Source organism: Mastigoproctus giganteus, chromosome 3, assembly GCF_048544385.1.
Source record: "Mastigoproctus giganteus isolate SK-2022 chromosome 3, ASM4854438v1, whole genome shotgun sequence".
Lineage (NCBI taxonomy): Eukaryota > Metazoa > Arthropoda > Arachnida > Uropygi > Thelyphonidae > Mastigoproctus > Mastigoproctus giganteus.
In genome coordinates this window covers 153,060,863-153,081,847 of record NC_143577.1, presented here as the reverse complement: position 1 = coordinate 153,081,847, position 20,985 = coordinate 153,060,863, and the positions used below count along the sequence as shown (strand labels likewise).

General features: G+C 37.5%; 1 protein-coding gene across 1 annotated transcript in view; it reads right to left on the bottom strand.

Moving 5' to 3' along the window:
* Nucleotides 1-404: 404 nt before the first annotated feature.
* The window catches only part of LOC150088333 (cuticlin-3-like), a 64,478-nt gene continuing 43,897 nt past the window's right edge, over nt 405-20,985 (bottom strand). Inside the window, exons 4-10 of the mRNA XM_090370725.1 lie at nt 12,628-12,833; nt 12,032-12,168; nt 6,030-6,178; nt 4,475-4,556; nt 2,588-2,750; nt 1,016-1,187; nt 405-634 (exon numbers count right to left, since the gene is read on the bottom strand). Coding sequence (XP_090226851.1) covers nt 405-634; nt 1,016-1,187; nt 2,588-2,750; nt 4,475-4,556; nt 6,030-6,178; nt 12,032-12,168; nt 12,628-12,833 — 1,139 coding nt within the window. The remainder of the gene's footprint in view (nt 635-1,015; nt 1,188-2,587; nt 2,751-4,474; nt 4,557-6,029; nt 6,179-12,031; nt 12,169-12,627; nt 12,834-20,985) is intronic.

Sequence of the window (20,985 nt, the reverse complement as noted above, 5' to 3'; positions counted from 1 at the left end):
TAGTGACACACATGAAAGAGTGTTAGAAAAATGTCTAACTTAGCAGCTACCTGATTTATGAGTATTTTCGGCTAATAGTCGACAAGCTAAAAGATGGGGCAACCACAACACGTGAGGCAGGATGAAATGTACAGTCCTGATATGTATGGGTCACCTAATAAGGCACTATTTCAAATAAATAAATAATTAAAAAGATAGCAACCTCAGTGCTTGGCACATAATAAATAGCAAATCTGGTGAGTCAGGTGTGACCGTATAAGATGTTGTCTACAGTGCTTGCTTGTCTTAGTAGAAGCTACGAAGATCGATCAACGATGTCTGTCTCGTTTCACTGCTGTCTTCATTTGCGCTTATAAGCAATGTCTATGGTTTGGACAGACTCGAGAATAACCAAGTACTCTCTTCTAGTCACGGCTGAATGCGTGATTACTGTACGGACCGGAATAGATGGAACTATCCGCAGTGCTGGTGCCCTTTCTGCGTCTTCGGCGATGAAGTATACAAGCCACGAGAAGCATCACAGCCAGCATCAGTAATACTCCTGCGATGGCGATTCCAATAGCGAATTTCCTCGTGGACACGCAGAATTCCTCTTCTGCGAATGTCTGCTGAGGTTCAGATGCGATTGGGAGTTCTGCAAGAGATTTAAGAAAAGTAGAATTAAACTATACTCGTGACAACCATATTGTATTAAATTTCTTACTGTCAGTTATATTTATGTATTTGAAGAAGTAATTAAAACTTAATTACATCAGTTTATTAACTGTTACATTAATGAGCTATTTAATGTTTACTGTCTCAGTAAATTATTCTGCATTTATTTTGAGCCAGTGAGTTATTACGGATTTAATTATAAAACTAGAAAACACCTTTCATTTTCATTTGAAAACTGTACCTATTTCTGCATTTAATCTCTCACTTTCGAATTCACAATCTCTCAAATTCTCACAATCTCTCACTTTCGAATCTTACTGTATTCTTTTATTTAAATAAATTTATTGCTTTCTGTACTTACTGTTATCTTCTGGCTCATCAACTTCGCTTACGTACAGGCCGGAGTATACTTCAACACTGAGATCTCGAAAATCTAAATCGCCCCACAGTTCCTTTAGACTTCCTTTTTGTTGAATGCTAGTGTCACGTCTCCGCCTATGCAAATTGTAACCTTGATCCCCACACACTGGAGGCTGGAAACAAACAAAAGTTTTATGGCTTTAATTCTGTTTGACGTGCCCAAGAAATTGAGGCTTATGAATTAATTATAATTAATTCATAAGCCTTCAGTTAATTATAACAGTAATATCAAGTTAGATTTGATACTGATCTCGCAGGTTTATCATGAGGGCTCTTTGAAAAGTAAAGCTGCGCCTTCCCTAATAAAAAAAACATCGCAAGAATAAATTTTTTGGGTCTTTTTCACAATGTGACTGAGACCGACTAACATTGTGAAAAAAAAACCATAAAAATTCCTAGTAACATTGACGGGATTCGAACTCAGGTCTTTCCCACCCGGTGTGGGGAAAATGTTGACTATGTCCAAGAGGCAAGTGGAAGGATTAATTTAGATTAATTAAGAGTGATAAGATGCATTGTTCGTTTGGAGCGTGGTACAAAGGAGCAAAGACATGACATTCAGAATGGAGAGAATACTAAAAGATGGGAAAGTTTTAAGATGAGGTTATGAAGAAGGATGGAAAAGATAGGATCGGTTGACAAAAGGAGAAATGAGGATGTTTTGAGAATGGTGGATAAGAGGAGACGTTTTACTGAAATAGTCAGAAGGCGAAAGGAATTTGGATTAGACATTTGTTGCGAAGTGAGCGATTGATTAAGGATGTGAGATGTAAAAAGTGAGGGGGAGAGGCCCATTTCATAGATAAATTAAGAGAAAATGTTGGATATGGGAAGATGAAGAGGAGAGCCGAGGAAAATGGGATACGGATAAGTAATTGAGTGTATGCGTAGGCCTGCCCTTGGTAGAGCACTGATTATGATGAAAAAGCATGATTACATAAAATAATACGGCATTTGTCCCAAACTGCCTGAATGATATGGGTGATTATATCTAAAAGTAGTTCACTAGTGTGTCTTCACTTAAGTGTCGTTTCCTTGTTCTGTTTAAATTCTTTCACGCAAATAGTTACCTTACTTTTCTAACAGCCCTCGTACACATACATGTATATATATACTTTAATTGACGGAGGGGGATTGTACCCTGAACCACATGCGTATGTTTAGAGGTATTTGAACATTTTCTTTCCCTCTCTCGCAATTCTAAGTGAAGCTTCTGCGAGGAAAATTGACGTGAGGGGTGGGGAGATTAGTTGAAGTCTTTTACATGAAAGAATTCATTGTTTATCGGCAGCCCACAGCCTGGGCGACCGATAAACATGTTTTAGTCTTTCCTGGACTAAAACATAAATAGCTAACACATAACCGAATTGATATTAAACTGACGAATTACAGAATTAACATGTTATTTCCCAGAAGTACTGAGACATGTGATGTAAGAAGAGTGAACAGAGAATCAAATGAATGTCCACTTTTGATTAAACAACAAGATGTTGCCATGAAAAGCAGTACTCACCACATCGTCGCAGTCAGCTCCATTCTTGAGACATAGACGGACGTTGCACTGGTAGTAAACGGATGAGGTGTATGGAAACTTGTGAGCAGGGAAGGTCACCGTCGCCTGGGTTTTGTTAAGAAAGTACTCAAACGGCCCCATTATATCCTCGTCAACGGGACACCTATGAAAATTGTAAAGTTAAACTAAAATTGAGTAAAAATTTCGAAAAAAAACTCAAATGTTTCCATATCTCGTGAATGTAGTTAAAAATATAACACCATATAAATATAAATATTTTAAACTAAATATTTTAAAAACTTGAATGCCACTGCTTTTTCAATATATTCGATAATACTCCCGATTCTCCAACCGTTTGGTACTTATCCATCCACTTTAATTATTAAAAGTGCATTATTAAATACAAAGTTAAATAATAAAAATGCTCTTTGTTTTCGAAGAGACATAATTACATCCACTGTATCACGTAGAATCTCTTTTTTATTATTTGGCCTGAAATGGTTGTTTTATAGTCATTATAACGTCCATGTACATGTTGTGCATTGATGTTTTGGACAATTTCTTGACAACTAACTATAATGTGACAATCGAAAATCCTCTGCATGCATCAACATGATAACCTGCGAAACGATAAGGACACGCTTAAAAGCTTTATAAGCACGAGTTGACACAGAACTCTTGATTTGAATCCAGCGGAACTTTCTTGGGGTGTGGTAAAATGGTTGAACAAGAAGCAGCATTTCTCTTTGATTAAGTAATTGATGACGGCTGCGAGTGAAGTGAAGTGGATTGCAGTAGATAAAAATATCAGCTGTCCAAAATTCCATAATTTTTTCATGGCTTCCATCAAGAACAAAAAAAGGTCCAAAAATGGTTAGTTTTTCGAATAAAACTTCTTTTTTCTTGAAAAATAGTGTCCGTTTATTTCTCCAAGCGGTGAATAATCTGGTATTTTAAAGTCTTTTAGCACGGATTTTTCGTCCAGAAAAAGCAAATTGAATGAAGAATACGCTATTTGGTTTGGTTTTTTTTTTAGGAGCATTAGCAACTAAGGCCATATTGCTCCGGGATATGCGGTGGTCATTCCCTGACCTTTCCGCTTCCTCCGTATTTGGTGGTGACGGGCTCGAACCCCGGTCTAATCAAGAAGCGTGTGCTACGCACTACTGCTCCTTCCCACCTGGCTACGGAGGCGCCTGAAGAATACGCGCGCTCCATTACAGACACAATATGCTTAACGCACCACTCTAAATACACATTTAAATGTCCTTTTGATTGGGAAGATTCGATAAAACATTTTGCATTCCTGACTATACAAAATTTTTTGAATGATTTCTTAGTTCATGATCAGTGTTAATTATTTTACAACTTCGAACAGCCTTATTACACCATTTAAATTCAAATGAAGAATCAGTATTTAACTAAGCAAACCTACCAATTATAATTCATGTGTCATCTAACAACAGATTCGGCACGTTGTTTTTGTTTGTTTATGCATATACCAACTAAAGCTCTGAATGCTAGTGTATTGTGTCTGTAAATTGCGTCTATTTATTTGCCTGCTATAAAATTCCCGAGTTTACAGGGGTAAAAACGACAACCATTGCATGAGATCAACTAACTCTTCCATGGTGTAAAAAAAGCCTATAAATATGTCCCCTTTTTGAGGAAACTCAAAACTGGGATGTTACTAGCGCCTGAATGCAGTGGTTCCAGGCTTTCATGTTAACAGCTCTGACTGCAAATTCTTTAAAATCAATCAATTCTTTTTACTGAAAGTATTGCAATAATCAAAAAAGAAGACAGTTCGCGAATTATCAGTACAATATGAGTATTTATTTCAACAATTTAAGTGATTTAATTATAACTTAACAAAACCATACGTACCCTTCATTATTGATGAGCGGTTGCTCTCCCCAATTCATTCCATCCCTAACCAGGCAGTTGGTGACTTTAATGCCGTAGACATCTAAAAGAGAAAAAATGAATTAAGGTGAGATGTGCTTGAAAATTTGAGGGTACTATTCTGAACAGAAAAAAAAAAAAAAATTAACAGCTGTAATAACAGTGGGTGCAGCCAGAAATGATGCTGGAATGAGTGTGAGCAGATGAGTAATTAAACGCTCCTTCCCACTAAAGATTGCATTGTAAAATTTTTGTGACTCTACGGATATGAAATTCTTGTGGAAACTTTCATGTCAAATTTCAATATTTCAAACTTTGAAATTAAATGTATTGAAGTCCATATTAATTTATAAACTCATAGTTAAATTTTGTGTCGGATCTACTTATTTGCACTTGAAATTTATGAAATATTTTAAGGAGGCGTAAGATATAAAAGTTTGGGAACCTCTGCTTAACTTATTTGTTGTCATATTTGGCACCATATTTAAGGGTCATCGCAGTTCTTGACGTCCATCTCGATCAGCCTCCCTTGATGATTTGAATTGTCGTTTTAGATATCCAAATCCATCATTTTACTGCATTTACTGTGGTCGTTAGTATGGGAAACACGTTTGGCTTCTTTTCCTTAACCAATTCCATAACCCCAGCATGAGGTAACGTATATTTTGTGATTACAAGTGTGCATTAATAGCCGATATTTGTGAGAGATGAAAAACCGAGAGTAACTCACTATGGAGACTCTACATTCTCCGTCTGCTATTGAAGAGGTTTGAATCTAGTCCTCTTCGGACGAGTGACAAGTTGCAATACGACTACACTGCCACTGAGGCAAAACAGATACAAAGGAAACTTTCCAAGATTAAAAACATTCGCTTCAGCATTATCAAAGAGATTGTTGTCTAAATTTTTGTTTTCGAGAAATTATTTACGATCATGTTTTTAATTCTTTGCCGATCTGTCCTGATCTTTGATTTGAACGAGAAGCAAATTACTAAATCCCTAAATAGAGCTATTTGTGTAATTGGTTCTCGCCACTTGTAAAAGCTTTCAACAAACTATGCCTCCTTAAAAGGAAAGTTATTTACTACCAGAATGCCCCCAAGGAATTCGTTCCCTGCATTGTTTTTGCTTGTGCTACTTCTGTAATCCCAGTGCTCAAATTTAATTTTTGGATTTCAAAGCAGTGGAATGTTTTTAAATTGTAACGGATATTTTAAGTTATATAAAATACCGTATTAAGCAAAATATCATTTTGTAAGAGTATTCACTGAATAATACCCAGTGATAAAGTAAAATAACTTTAAAATTATAAACAGAATTAATTTTAATGACATTTCTAAACTTCGGTGTTCAGTGAAAAACGCTTGAGGAAGATTTCTCTTAACAGCATGGTAGACATTTTTATAAACGCCAATTTTTATCAATTCCAGAGAATATTCCCTAGGAATATTATGTGGAATTGATCTTTTAATTGTTTTTCAGTAAGAGATAGCGATAAGAATAAGTGAATAGATGGGGAATGCCCCCATCTTCTTACCTTGAAAGTCAATGCTGATCAAAAGCGTTAGCTGATCTCCGATTTTGACGTTTTCTGCCACTACGCTTTCATGGGGATCTCCAAGATAAATACGCATAGAGCATACAGGCATAGGAGCTGTCGCCATGAGCGGTGTTGTTCCCAACATGCTAAACAAGGTAAAGATAAGAGTTGTTCAGAATGAATTATTGTAAGATTTCTGTTTCATCTATCGTTTTTAATGGATAATATATTGCCACTAGTTGCTAACACCATAAATAGGAGATAAAAACTGCTATGCTATTTACGTTTCTATTTCGGACAATAATTTGCTAATTCCTTTAATTTTAATACTGGTGTATGTTACTCTTGACGATATACTTATCAATGTGGAAGGGTCATTGGATTTATTGTAATCGCTATTTTACTATAATCACAAACTCGGTTAGCTCTCCAAACTAATGTAGAAAATAAGAACAACAAAAATGTATGATAACATAATATTCAAAATAAAATTAAATGAATAAAAATAAGAAAAAACAAAGCAAAGCTCGCCTCCAGCAGTGTAAATGTAAGACTCCCCGCCCAAGGAGATGCATGCTCACACCCACCAAAGGTAGCGTGCTAGTTCCACAATAAACGGAATTAAATTAAAAATAAAGAGAAGGAACCTATAAGCATACCACATTTATAAACTCCAAAAGGATCGTATTTCAATCGTTGACCATTATCCGGCCAAAGGTCAATGGGTTCACTATAAATCAAGATGAACAATGGAAAATAACAAACCATCTCGGTAACATAACATATGCCAACGTGTGTTATAGGACTAATGACTTTGTTGAGTACACCAAACAGCTATACAGGGAAATAGAGTGGACCAGTAAATCAAAATGTCTCATAATGGGGGATTTTAATTTTCTAGATGATGAAGGCAATTTGTGGGTTGGTCACTCACACACTAGCAAGACTTTTGTAGATTTATTGTATGACTGTTTTTAGAGCAGCATGTTAGAGATGCAACAAGAGGAAGAAATACTCTTGATCTGGTTATCAGCAGTGATTCTTCATGCAATAAGAATATGCAGCTATATGATCACAATGTACTAATGTGGAATTTGATTAAAGGTATATCTACTGTCAAGAGTAAAGGAAAAGGCTTTTGCTTTCATAAGTGTAACTACAGTGGTCTCAGACAGTTTTTAAATTCTAGACAGTGGGACCAACTGATGTTACCAAGAGCAAATTCTAAATAGGAAGCATTCAGGGAAGTAATTATGGGAGCTACTAGGTGTTTCATGCCGATGAAGAAATACTGCTCAAAGCTTAGACCTAAATGGATGTTAGAGGTGAACTATGGAGACAAGTGGCAAAGAAGAAAAGTGCATGGGATGCATATGAATTGTCAAGTGATACAGAAGACTATGGTAGATATAAATTAGTCTGTAATCAAGCCACAAAGGAGGTTAGGCAAGCTAAGGCACATTATGAAAAGTCTCTGGCAAAGAAAAGCAGCAAAGACTTCTTTGCTGCTATTAACAATAGAATGAAAGGATTGAATCACATTGGGCCACTTGATGTCAGTGGGCTAACTGCTGATGACCCTGCTCAGGTTGCTGACAAATTGAATAAGTATTTTGCATCTTCATTCACACATGAGGAATTCTTTAGGGGAGGGGATGCCAGAAGTTTTTCAACTCCGGTGGGGAGCTAAATGATTTTGTGATAACTGAAAGGAAAGTGGAAGAGGAATTGTTGAAGCTAAATATAAAAAAACCTCCTGGGGTGGATGGGATCTATCCAATTATATTAAGAGAGGCAGGAAAGGAGGTAAGCAAGCCTTTAGCCATAATTATGGGAGCATCCTTGGATTCACGGGAGGTCCCTGTGGACTGGAGATGTGCAAATGTATCGCTAATACATGAAGGGGGGATCAAAAGGTAACATGTGTAGTTACAGACCTGTTAGTTTAACATTTGTCCCAGGAAAATAATGGAGTCACTGGTTAAATAAGTAATGCAGGACCATCTGGGCAGGAATGAATTTATACTGCAGTCATAGCATGGATTTGTTAAGGAGCGGTCTTGTCTAACAAATCTTATAGGTTACTCTGATGCAGTGGCCAAGGAATTGGATGCAAAAAATAATTGGATATCATATACTTGGATTTCACGAAGGATTTTGAAACTGTTATACATAAAACACTGCTGTATAAACTGGAGCAATGTGGCATTAAGGGCAAGTTACTACTATGGATAAAGGAAGTTAAGTGGAAGAATACAGAGAGTGGATAACCACTCTCTGTATGGACACTTTTCTTCGTGGACTAATGTTAACAGTGGAGTTCTCCATGGTTCAGTGCTGGGTCCATTGTTCTCAATGATGTTAATGATACTGATGAAGGTATATCAGGCTTAATATCAAAGTTTGCAGATGATACAAAGGTTAGCAGGGTGGTTAACGACAGTAATCAGGGTGAGCTGCTGCAACAAGATCTAGGAAATTTGGGTCAATGGGCTGAGAAATATCAGTTGACGTTTAATATTGACAAATTCAAGATACTGTTGTTGTTATTTGGTTTTTAGGAGCATTAGCAACTAAGGCCATATTGCTCCGGGGATATGCGGTGGTTATTTCCTGACCTTTCCGCATCCTCCATATTTGGTGGTCAAGGGCTCTAACCCCGGTCTGATCAAGAAGCGTGTGCTACGCACTGCTGCTCCTGCCCACCTGGCTACGGAGGCGCCAAGATACTGTATATGGGTGGCAGCAATCCCAGAGTAACTTATCAGCTGTGTGGTACTACACTTAAGATAATGAAAAAATGAAAAAGAGCTGGGGTAATTGTGCAGTCAAATATGAAATTCCCTGAGAAGTGCAGCCGTACTACCAGGATGGCTCATGGGGGTTTTGTCAACGACATACAGAAACTTTGCTAGCAAGGATAAGGAGACAACTATCCCTTTGTACAAGGGCACAGTTAGGCGGCATCTTGAGTATTGTATACAGGTCTGGAGGCACCACTTTAGGAAGGATATAGATCTGCTGAAACAGGTTCAGAGAAGGGCAACAAGATTGGTGAAGGGAACAAAAGGGTGCTCTTACCTATAAAGGTTTTAGTTTTGCGAATTGCAGCTTCTGGAAACTAGGCACCTGCGAGGTGATCTGATTGAGGTATATAAGGCCTTGAAGGATTTGAGTAAGCCGAATGTGAATGCCATTTTTCCTCTTTCTGAGACTACACACGTGAGGGAGCATAAATTTAAGTTGACGAAGGATGGATGTGTATGAAAATTTCCCTTCACCCAGCAATAGAACTGTGAAAATGTCTCTCCTATTGACAAAGGGAAAATCAAAGGGGGGGGGGATGTGAGTAATTATAGACTTGCAAGCTTGATTTCTGTTCCAGAGAAAATAATGAAGTCAGTAGTTAAAGAAATAACGCAGGATCATTTTGACAGGAACACAATTATGTGGCATTTACAGTACGGATTTCTTACGAGATAATCTTGTTGACCAATCTGATCAGCGACTATGCAAAGGAACAAAAAGTAATTTTGGGTGCAAGAATTAATTTTGCCATATACTCGTATGCTTAGATTTGAGTAAAGCTTTGATACTGCGCTACACGAAAGACTGCCATGCAGATTAGAGTAATGTGGCGTTAGGGGCAAGTTACTGTTATAGGTAAAGGATGATTGAGTGGACAACGACAGAGTTCTTATTATCGGACAGTGCTCTTGTTGGACTTGCAAGGCATGTCAAGTTTTCTGATAATACCAAGGTTAATAATAAGAATCAGAGTATGCTACTGTAACTAGGGAAATTAGGCAAATGGGCCGAGTTGAGGGCAGTGGAGGTTCAGCTTTGTTAAGCGCAAAATACTATCGTTTGAGTAAAAGTAATCTCAGAATAATATACCAATTCGGAGACACATTCAAAGTGGTGTAAAACGTAAAAGTCCTAGGAGTAATTGTACAGTCCGACATGAAGTTTTGTGAGCGGTGTAGATAGGCTACTAGGACAACTCATGGAGTTTCACAATGATATCAGTAATTTTGACAGCAGGGACAAGGAGGTGATTTTAACCCGCTGTTTAAACCACTAGTTAAGTCGCATCTTGAGCACTGCACACAAGTGTTTAAGCCTCATTTTAGGAAGAATGAGGATCTGTTGGAACGAGTACAAATAAGAGCAACAAGATTTATGCCCCGGACATAAAACAGTACTGTTACAAAGAAAGATTTCATTTCTGTTAATTGCGGTCTTCTCTAACTGGGTACCTTCGAGAAGATCCCATTGAACTGTGTAAGCCTTTGTATGGATTGAGTAAACTTAATGCTGATGGCATCCTTACTCTTTCTTGGACGACACATAGAACAAGATATACATTTAAATTGAAAAACAGATGGTTTCAGGATAGATATGCAGAAATTTTCTTTCAGCCAGAGAGTAATTCATTGTTGTAACAAACTTCCATCAGGTGTTGTGGAAGTGGACACTAAATAAATTAAAGGAAGGATTAGACAATTATTAGAGGAGAAAGGACAAATGATGTGGGGAGTTTTTTTTTTTTTTTTAGGGGGATTGAAGATATATAAGATTTCTTCTTTACATCCTTTGCTCCAGTTAACACTAAATAAATAAACTAAATCAATTCACAGAAAAAACTATTACTCTTATTTATTTCTATTATTTACTCTTTATGCCTTGCATGTAATTATGTAATATAAATGAATATTTTTTTATTAAGTTGTGTTACAAATTAATCGTGATGGATACTATGTTCATTAAGGCCCAGGAATGTTACGTTCATCATTAAACATGAAAATTTCGCATTAATTAATAATAACTTGCAAATTATTTGGTGTCGATCAATTACAGATGTATCCACAGATCCTTATAATTAGTTCTAGATAATTCATAATCCTCGGTCGCGAAATAAGACTAAATATCATCTACAAAACGCAAATACTGCTTCAAAATAGTAAATCTCCATTACATCCTTGATATAATGGAGGTTTAATATTTTGAGATGGATTAAAATTTTAAAATTAACCATTCTTAGAAATATTGTTTTGCTTTTTTGAACTAGAATTGTTTCATAAAAGGCATTATTTGAGCCATAAACTGAGTTCGTTATTCGGTTCTGTAATCTACTGAGATTTTAAAGTCCCATCCGAAAGCATACCAAGTAAGAACATAAACGAATTCATGCTGATATTCTTACATTTTAGTAAGAATATCAACATACCTCGTAGTAAATGCATTCGGTCAAGGTTTGAATCGCTTTGCATACCCTTTTCTTTCTGCTTCGTTCTCTCCTACTAATGAAAGGGATAAAAGCAGTGTCTGAACTTCGAGCTAACTAAACTATCACCCAAACGTGTTATTATGGACGCTCATTTTCAGAAAGAAACAAAGGTTTATTTTGTACGCTATAATCATTCGTCGCTGCAGCAAATAGGGGATGGGAAATAACATTCACTGTCTATTTCATGAACGAGTCAGGGCAAAATTAGCAACCGGATATCCTTAGCTGCATTCCACCAGGTGTGCAACATATTAAGGAAATATGACGTAATCTCTCATCACACTCCTCTTACTTGCTTAGAATTAGTTGGGATTATCGTCTAAGTAGAGTTTGCGCCAGCCAGTCAAGGTCAGGGTTGTGAACCGTTCCTAAGGGCCTTGAGATGTTCCGTTTCAAGGAAAGGTATGCTAGACTCTGCCAGTCACACATCATTTTTGAGGTGGATTATTGGGCGAAGGCCATCTATGTGGCATACTGTGCCATTAATCTAATGAAGTTTTTAGAAATGCGCTAATGAAGTTTTCAGAAATACGCCCACAGCTATGAAATAGATAATGTAAAGGGATGGAACACCACAAGCAATGGACAAAGAGTTAGAATTTGCAATTAGAAAGTTTTACTTAGAAAATTTGTTCTTAAGTGTTTAGTTTGAAGATGTTAATAATTCGTACTGATGAAAGAGTTCGTGTAGAATCGCAGTCAAGCGTACCTCACATTGAATCCTGAAGTAATGGTCTTCTCTTTGGTCTGATATCTACATCGGATGTGATAACCACGTCCCTGGTTGGTGACCAGTTTCCGGTGAGGTTGGATGACCACAGTGTTGAAATATTCCACGCCGTCATCCTACAAAAGTGAAGAACATATATGTTACAAAAACTCGACCCCTCAATTCTGAGAAAAAAAAATTGTATAAGATATTAAATTCTTTAAAGATTGATGCGAACCACTTGTATCCTGAAAAACAAATGATTTTATCGTGCTTTAAAGAGTAGAAGTAATTTGTATCAACCTTTATGAATAACACCCACAAATAAAACAACTCATTCAAAGTTGATTTTCATGTAGAAAATCAATTATGGTTTGTAAACACAGATGCCATTTCAGAATATTTGTATTGACCCAAACCGTTAACAATATGAATTGAAACGAACAACTATTTCTATTAGTCAAGATCGAATAAATTTTATTCCATTTAACAAACCGTATTTTATTAAATTTTAAAACTGGTCATTTAATTTTAATCACTATACCTTACGATTAGTTCTACATTAAACAGGGAATAATAATCTATTTATTACTTACGATGTCTGTGCTCATTGTGTTACAGGATCGTAGAGGGAGGGAATAGACCACATGAGGTCCGGCGGTGGTGTATTCTGTCATGCATGTCGAGTTCTTGGAAAGTCCCTTTGGATAAATCATGCCGTTGAAATTAGAAACAGTGGAGATGGTGACCAATATGTTATGGCTGTTGCATGCAATGCTGACGTCGGAGACAAGGTTGGAACCTAGAAAGGATTTCTCGTTATTGGAGTATTAATCAAGTAAGATTGATTTTAAATATAACAATTATTTTCATTAGATAAAATACTGACAACTTAATTATTTATTTACTTAATATAACCTTCTGTTTTTAATTTTTTAGTAACAAACTCATTTATAAATTTAATTTAGTCTATAAATTAAGAAAACCCAAGTCCCGATGAATTCATTGATACCCAAATTTAGTTTTAATTCAATATAGCTAGATTAATTCCTATAATGTCTGCCGTCGAAGATAGTTATGGTTGCATGCGTATTTCACAATAGGTCATTTTCACTGCCCATCTCAATATCTCTCTTCACAGCACCAAACAGTTCTCATCCTTTTCCCTCTCTCTTTGTATCCCATGCATTGGCGAAACCCCGTTGTCGACTTGAGTGAATTTAAACAGGTACAGACAAGGTTCATGACCTAGAAAGAGTGTTTTACGAAGAAAGCATTATGGGTATGCAGTAGAAAGAAAGACTGCTGTGCCGATGCTATTGTCTCTTGCGTTGGATGCATGGCGCTTTGATGAGCCGATGGCAGATCAAAAGGTTAATGCAGCGATAACGCACTGTCATTGAGAGTGGAGGGAAATTAGAATCACTAAAGACTGGAACAACTTCGTGTTGATGTCATGTATACAGAGGGCTGACATTGTGAGCGGTGCCTGCAGGTGGGATGGCCGAGAAATAAGACCTTAAGGAGCATGTTTCCGGTGAGAAGAGCTTTAAGGCGGATTTATTTGACGGTGTCAGTTTTAAGTCTTCTCGCTTTCATCCTGGAGTACCTCAAAAAGAACGTACTCTTCTGAAGTAAATGAAGTTTCCTCCACCCCCAGCCGACTCCAATAACTACTCTTTTATATGCAAGCCATTAGTCTGTACTTGACCTAATAAAGGAGTAAAAAAAAAATGTGTCTGCTGCCAGCACACGAGTTTATGCTGTCTTATTTAATGAGAAGACAGCAGAAATTGCCCCACTATTTCCAGTAACCAATATTTAAAGTGAAAAAAATGAACAGACACGACTCCATTATCTTTCCACTCTGTAGGATTATCCTCTTTCATTTAAACGCAGCTGGAGCTGGCCGAGCAGATCCCCAATTGTTCCTTAACTGTTGGACAACGTTTTATTATTGCTATACTCTTTCATTATCCTTAATTAAGCTTTCTTAAAGGAATCTTAGAGAATTTCAGTATTGGCCTTTATTTAAAGTTATATTAACTCTGTTCTGCTGATTAGAATAATGATTTAAATAACTTTATTTAAAGTTATTTAAATCATTAATCTTTATTTAAATCTTTAAATAACTTTATTTAAAGTTATATTAACTCTGTTCTGCTGATTAGAATAATGATTTATGACGAATTCTGATATTTCAGTTTTCCTAAACATCGTATTCAGAAAACTGAAAGAGAAAAATAAAAAAAAAGAAAAGAAAAAAAACTCGATTAGATTCGTATGAAGTATGAAGTCTTGGAATTACTCGTCTAGATCTCATTAAAATATTGTTTAAAGTTTGCTTTAATGATTTCCGAACATCGTGGCGTTCTTGACATTAAATTTTGGGTGAGCTTATTTACTACTACTATGGTTCAAATAAGAATAAATAAATCAACAAAATCCCAATTCAGAATTCAATGTAATCCGATAGATCACTTAACCATATGATCCTGTAATGCGAACGTCAATAATCCGTGCCTACAGCACATTCTTTCTGAAATTGCTGTCTTTGCTTTAATGATCTCTAGAAATTTCTTCCATAGTCAATTGAGTTGGTAGGTAGAACCAAGCTCCAATTTTTGAGGGTTGATCAAAGAAGTATCCAAGCCACAGTGAGCTTTCCTATTTTCATCTATCAGCTGGATTGAAAGATCATAAGAGTAAGGGAAATTAACAAGAGAAAGACCTATATAATTGTTGTCAGAAGGGGAGGGGATTCAGTGGAAAATCTGTCCCACTTATCAAAGTGAAAATGCTAATCTTAAATGCACCAAAGCCAAGTGAGGAGATTTAAACTTCCTCTCTTTTACCGTTTAGCAGTTCTCATGCACAGAGAATAATTCCAGTTACAACAGAGTCTACAAGTCACCTTGCCGTATTTCTGATCTCTTAATAATTTAAAAGTGGAGGTGGCGAACATAATTACAACATTTCTCGTAACGACTGTGCAATTAAAGAGGATAAAATTTAGCCGACCACGAGGTCAAAAGCCATATTAGTTGGTGCCCACCTAGCGCGATTTACTTTTGTTAATGTCATTGGTCGGAAAGCCGTGCATAAACAACTTCTTCTGTGAACAGCTTTCTCTTTTTGTTGGCTAGAGAGAAAGCCAGATTCAGTCCCAAAGGGCAAACGAGAGCAAACAACAAAAAACGAAACCGAGAAGCACCTGCAAGGCGTTTTGCGCATGGTTACGCATCTCGTGAACAAAGGTATAACGTCGAAAATCCAAGAAGTAATGAACATGAGTTTTTGGCGGTGTCTGTTTCTGCCTTTTGTGTGGTGTCATATTTGCATTAAAAAGATGTTTATACGCAATAGAGAGAAAGAAACTGATATTACGACACCGAGCATGGCCACTGGCCTTCCATTTCGGTACAAACAGTTCCTGTAAACACGCTTGACCAGGGGTGTAGCTGCAACAAGGTGATTTATTCACATTCTCTACAAGCTCCTTCGCACCTCCCCCACCAGTTTGTTCATTTGCAAATCTACAGCCACGAATATCCATTTTCTGCATGTGTATTGTTCACGCTTCCAGGTCTTGTCATTTCCATTGTCTCTGGCGGAAGGGCGCGTTGAGAACTGCCATGATGGAGAGCACGAGCTTGGCAAGGTGGTGCAGTTGATAAAACATCGTGACGGGTATAATACGGCAAGGCGTAATGAAAGTTAGCGTGAAGGGGTTTTATCTCTTTCAAGGTTGCCATGGATCCCACTGTTAGCGCTGTTATAGCGATGCGCTCTGCCACGCGATAACAAAATACATTACACTTTCGGGTGTGTCTGTCGTTTCTTAGCTGTATCTTAATTCCGGGTGATACGAAATCGTGTAAGTTAGCTATACGTGCCTACGAGCATCCTGATGGAAATTCGAGGAAGTCTCTATAATCATTCTTCAACGCACGTTCATTCTCTGAGCCCATTAGTAGACTCGTACAGCAACAGACATAATTGGAGTACGCAAAAACGGTTGCTAACGGTTTTGCCGTGTTTCTTGTAATTGATCATGGTTCAAACCATGACAAATTTGTGATCTAAATGCGTTTATTTATGCCTCTTGCTCTCGAAATTCTAAAAATACATTTTGGGGAGAATTATCTTTAAGGGTATCCTTTAAGATACTTCCCTGATAGGATTTGATTTCCGTTTCATATAAAAACTTCTTTAATAACTGATGATTCCTTGAGATGTGAGAACTTCATGGTGTTAAATTCATTTTATTGTAACGACTCAATCTCAAATACCTGCGATGTAGGTATTTGATACCTCCAATATAGGTTGCTGAACATCCAGACGAATTTAAGAGAGATGTAATTCAACCTATAATAGTACAGCGTGATCCAGATGTCTTTTTGCCTCACTCATTAATTGAAATTTCTATTTGTTGCCTGTAGCTGACATCAACTCATATACTGCGCATAAACAGCATTGTGTCACTTGTTTGGATAGGTTCTGGTCTATATCCACTTCTCCCCTCCTCGGAGACTAGAGCAGTTCTTATAGGCATCTTCAATGGGGTATGGTTAGCAGATCAGGCAAAGGGAGATTTATCACGGGTTTTTCATCCCGCTCAGCATGTAAATCAGCACATGAACAAATATTAGTAATGACGTGCTCACGATGATCACCATATGAACTAGTCCTACCATATTAATTGACGCGCTATGATCAAATTAGTCAATACGCCACGGACTCCCGTCCAAATAGACAAGTTCATAAAGAACAGAACAGCAGGTAGTTGTAATCAGTTGGGTCCAAGAAAGAGCAAGTATGGATAAGACAAGAAAAGATGTTCTAACTTATTTCGGAGAAAGATTCAGCAAAGAAGCACTACCAGACAAAGACAACCTTAAAATAGAACTTTTTAAAACAGTATTTTGGGCAAACGAGGGCTCTCGTTTGCCCAAAATACTGTTCGACAAAATTAACACTGCTCGACAAAATGTTTTTCATGAATATTTTATTGTGAACATCCTGTAGAAATGTAGATCTACCACCTTACAGAGCCGTACAGCATGCAAATTATTCATGTCTATAAAACAAGGATTGCGATCACAACTTCATTCTCGTATTTTGGCTTGCTCAGTAAGATAGCCACATCTCCAGTACTGAGTACTGAAGATGTGTCTATCCCACTGAATTTGGTGTAGTGGTGTACTATGATACATCACCATACTAAATTCTGTCCCGCTTCATTGAAAGCTGGGCGAGTTACATCACGTTTTCTACGTGTTCCTGTAAATTTTGTCGAACAGTGTACTATCAAATAAACAGGCAACATCGCGGAGGTCGCTGCTTTAGTTGAACGCTCGTCAAAAAACCACTATAAAAAGGTCATAAAAAGTGGTATTCTCCAAACAATCACGAGACGACAAAAGTGGGTGACTATTGAAATTCTTTACGGCCACGTTTCTCAGAACTAAGTGAATATCTGCACGATGTGTTTTGTGATACCCAGATCTCTGTTTGAAGTTATACAAACAGTACGGTCGCCTAGTAGCCCGATATCACTCCATGGATAACTTGCTATCCATGGAGCTTTACAGCACGAGGGACCATTTGGAAGAATCTATAAAAAGACATCTGCACTTGCAATGCTGCCATTTTGGCAAAATATTCTACAAGAAATGGCGTTGGTTTATCTACTGCAAAAAATATACGACATTCACACTGACATTATGGACACATGGGAAGCTTTGTCTTTTATTTAAATTCAATTTCCTTTAAGTCTGTTAATGTAACACTGAAATTAATATCAGGTCAGCTAAGACCATGAAGCGTGGGAATATAATGCATGTAAATTGTGCGTACTCCGGGGTCGCTTTGAATGTTTTAATGGAGGAGGGGAGACGTAATCCTCGCCTGAGACCGAATACCTTGGCCATGATGCAATAAAACCAATACACATTCGTTCCTTTCAGATGGGATTCGAATACACGCCTCTAAGATATCGTTGTCCCTTACACGGTGTATGAAGGACAGCGATATTGTAATCACCTTTCCAACAGCGAGGGCCAGTTCACTCAGTAAAACATGTGTAGTATACTCTGAAGATCACATAGCAATGACATCGGAACTTCTTTCCAAATAATGAATGCTGCCTTCACAACAACTTCTTAAACTTCAGCCTGCATAAAAACAGTTTCACTGCTCATAATTTTCTAGCTAATCGTTAGACAGAAATTTTATTGATCATGCCAGGATTACGAAAAAGTAAATGTAATCCAATAGTCACTTAACAACTCAGTCTTTGAATTTTATACAAATAAAGATGTTGTTTTTGATTAATGTGCAGATCAAAGTGATTTATGTAGAAGATATGTTTCTTTTTCAGGGACTGTCTTTATAAGCTCAACAACTCGATGCTTCAGACATTGGCAATCTTTGTCGGCATTAATTATATCCCCCCCCACTGCAAAAAACTGTTTCCTATTTAAAGAACCTGGGGTTAAGCACGTATACCTTGCAGGATCGCCTGCAGCCTTGCTTTAGTCACTTGGCTTAAGGTGAAGAGAGGAGATTCTCCGGAACCCAGCCTACTTCTAAGGGGACAATGCATCGAAGCTGTCAGTTTCCCCGAGAGCCATAATGCTTCAACCGATAATTATCAAGACGACGGAAATCGATGGGGCCGACCGGGTACAACGGCTTCGATAGGTGTGGCTCTTACCGCTACAAAATCCAATCGCGGAACAACCTACCTTACCAGTTGCGCCACGTGCAACGGCCAATGCCCCATCTTTTACCGAGAGCCCTGAAGGGGCCCCAACTATAATTAGAAAATTCCTATTAGGTGACTCACGAAGAAATTTAAGCATTTTTCTTGAACCCTAAAAATACAACTGGATTTTTTTTCCGGCTCGATTTCTGATTGTATCTTCACTTATCAGCGAATGGACATTGATTATTCTCAGCAAGAATCCTGATTTTATTTGGTCACCAATAGCTTGAGTGCAGCGCTATCTGCGGTGGCTAATACTCCAACCACAAGTATAAAAATCCTTTGAACATAGTTATGTATCAGATTTCGTATACATTAATGGACGAAATTAAGTTAACACAGTTATTCTTCAACAGTACTTCATAAAATTCATTTCGTGTCTAATTCTAAAATTCGTGAAATCTACGATCATAGCGCACTACCATAAATAATTATGTAATGATAAATTAAAATTCCTTAGACTAAATTTAGAAAAAATATATATATGATTTACAATACGATGGGATTAGTGGGAGCCATTCCTCTGCAATCACTTTTTTAATACGCATTTCATTTCATTTCAGTGCTCTTAATAAGAGGAATAAACATTATCCCAGTTGCTCGTGATTTCTTCATTTAAATTCATCCTTACATTCAAAAAATTTGATGTTTATTTTTTAATTTTTTTAGAGTACTAAAATCCTAATGCTTAATTCACGTGAGAATAGAATAAGAATACTGTACAATTAATTAATATCGTGATATATCTTACACAGATACTTCTTAGGGATGCAGTTAGCCCAGATTTTATTTTCATGCACGAAAACGCCACTGCACATAAATACACAACACTCCACACACTGGTGGAGAAATCCACCATCTTGAAGTTGAAGATATCCGACGACTGCCATGGCCAATATGATCGTCAGACTTAAATCCGATTGAACATTTGTGGGACGCCCTTGGGCATCGCATTGCACGCCGAGAGTCAGCTCCTCAATCACTTGGTGAGATAAGGTCTGCGCTGGTGGAAAATTAGATTTCTTGCCAAAGAATCTTATAGACACCTTTATATCGAGTATGGTTCACCGGTATAGGGCCTGTTTGGCCGTCCGTTGGAGGGGATGATACGCCAGTACTGATGTCATGTAACCATATTTTCAAGCCTTTTGTATCGACTTCTGTAATATAACCTTTTTGGTAATTTTTATAAAACCTCCATAAATGTCCATTATTCGATGGTACACCACCATACCAAGTTTTGTCCCGTTTAATCGCAAGCTGCACGAGTTACACTCCATTTGCTACGTGTTCTGTTAATTTTGTCGAGCAGTGTATCTTTAAATGAATGATAGCAAGATATAAATAGCTTCTGGCAAGCCTTATCTGAGTAAAGCCCATTAGAATATCGAACTCATTGTGGGGTGGATTTTCTTATACACAGAGAGGTAATTTTATTGCATTATATGCATTGGTACCTACAAGTAAGAAAAGGTACATCGGTCTGACTTTTCCTGCGCTGAAAAGCCTTTCCCGAAGGCCAAGGAACCATTTGTTCCCAAAACAAATAAAGATAAAAGCGCCCTGCCTCTTCTTTTCTTTTCTTTTACCTGAAGTGCCCGAGTGGGATACCTACTGGCTTACTGCCCACATCCGACAGCTGCAAGTACGAAATGACGAGACAGATCAAAGGGTAAATGTCAGTGCGCATCGCATACAAGCCTTAACCAGAATGTCGTGCTGAGCCTATGCCATGAATGCAACTGATGAACACCTGCATCTCAAGCACCTCTTTCAGGGGAGAAAAGCCTTTGTTCGATAATAAATAGAGGTGAAACTGAAAGAAATCGCATTCGCTTCCACCTGTTTTTTTTTTTCCGCATCAAGAATCAAAAGACATGCGCTGTTTAAAGTAAAGAAATGGTTAAATATGCAAGCATCGTCTTCGACACTCCACACAGAATTAATTTGATTTCGTCTGCAGCTTCTGACGGTGTTGCAACTAGGGTCATAATTCAAGCACAACTCTGTCTACGGCACGATTTGGGAATGACGTCTGGAAATAACGTGTTGTAAAGATCTGTCTGTTTCGCAGAATTTAAAAAAAAAAAAAAAAAAAGAAGAAGAAGCATTCCCTTTAAAGTAAACTCTGCAGCCCCCGCTTGGCACCCAGTAATTCTGTACCCGACAGAACAGAATGCGACGG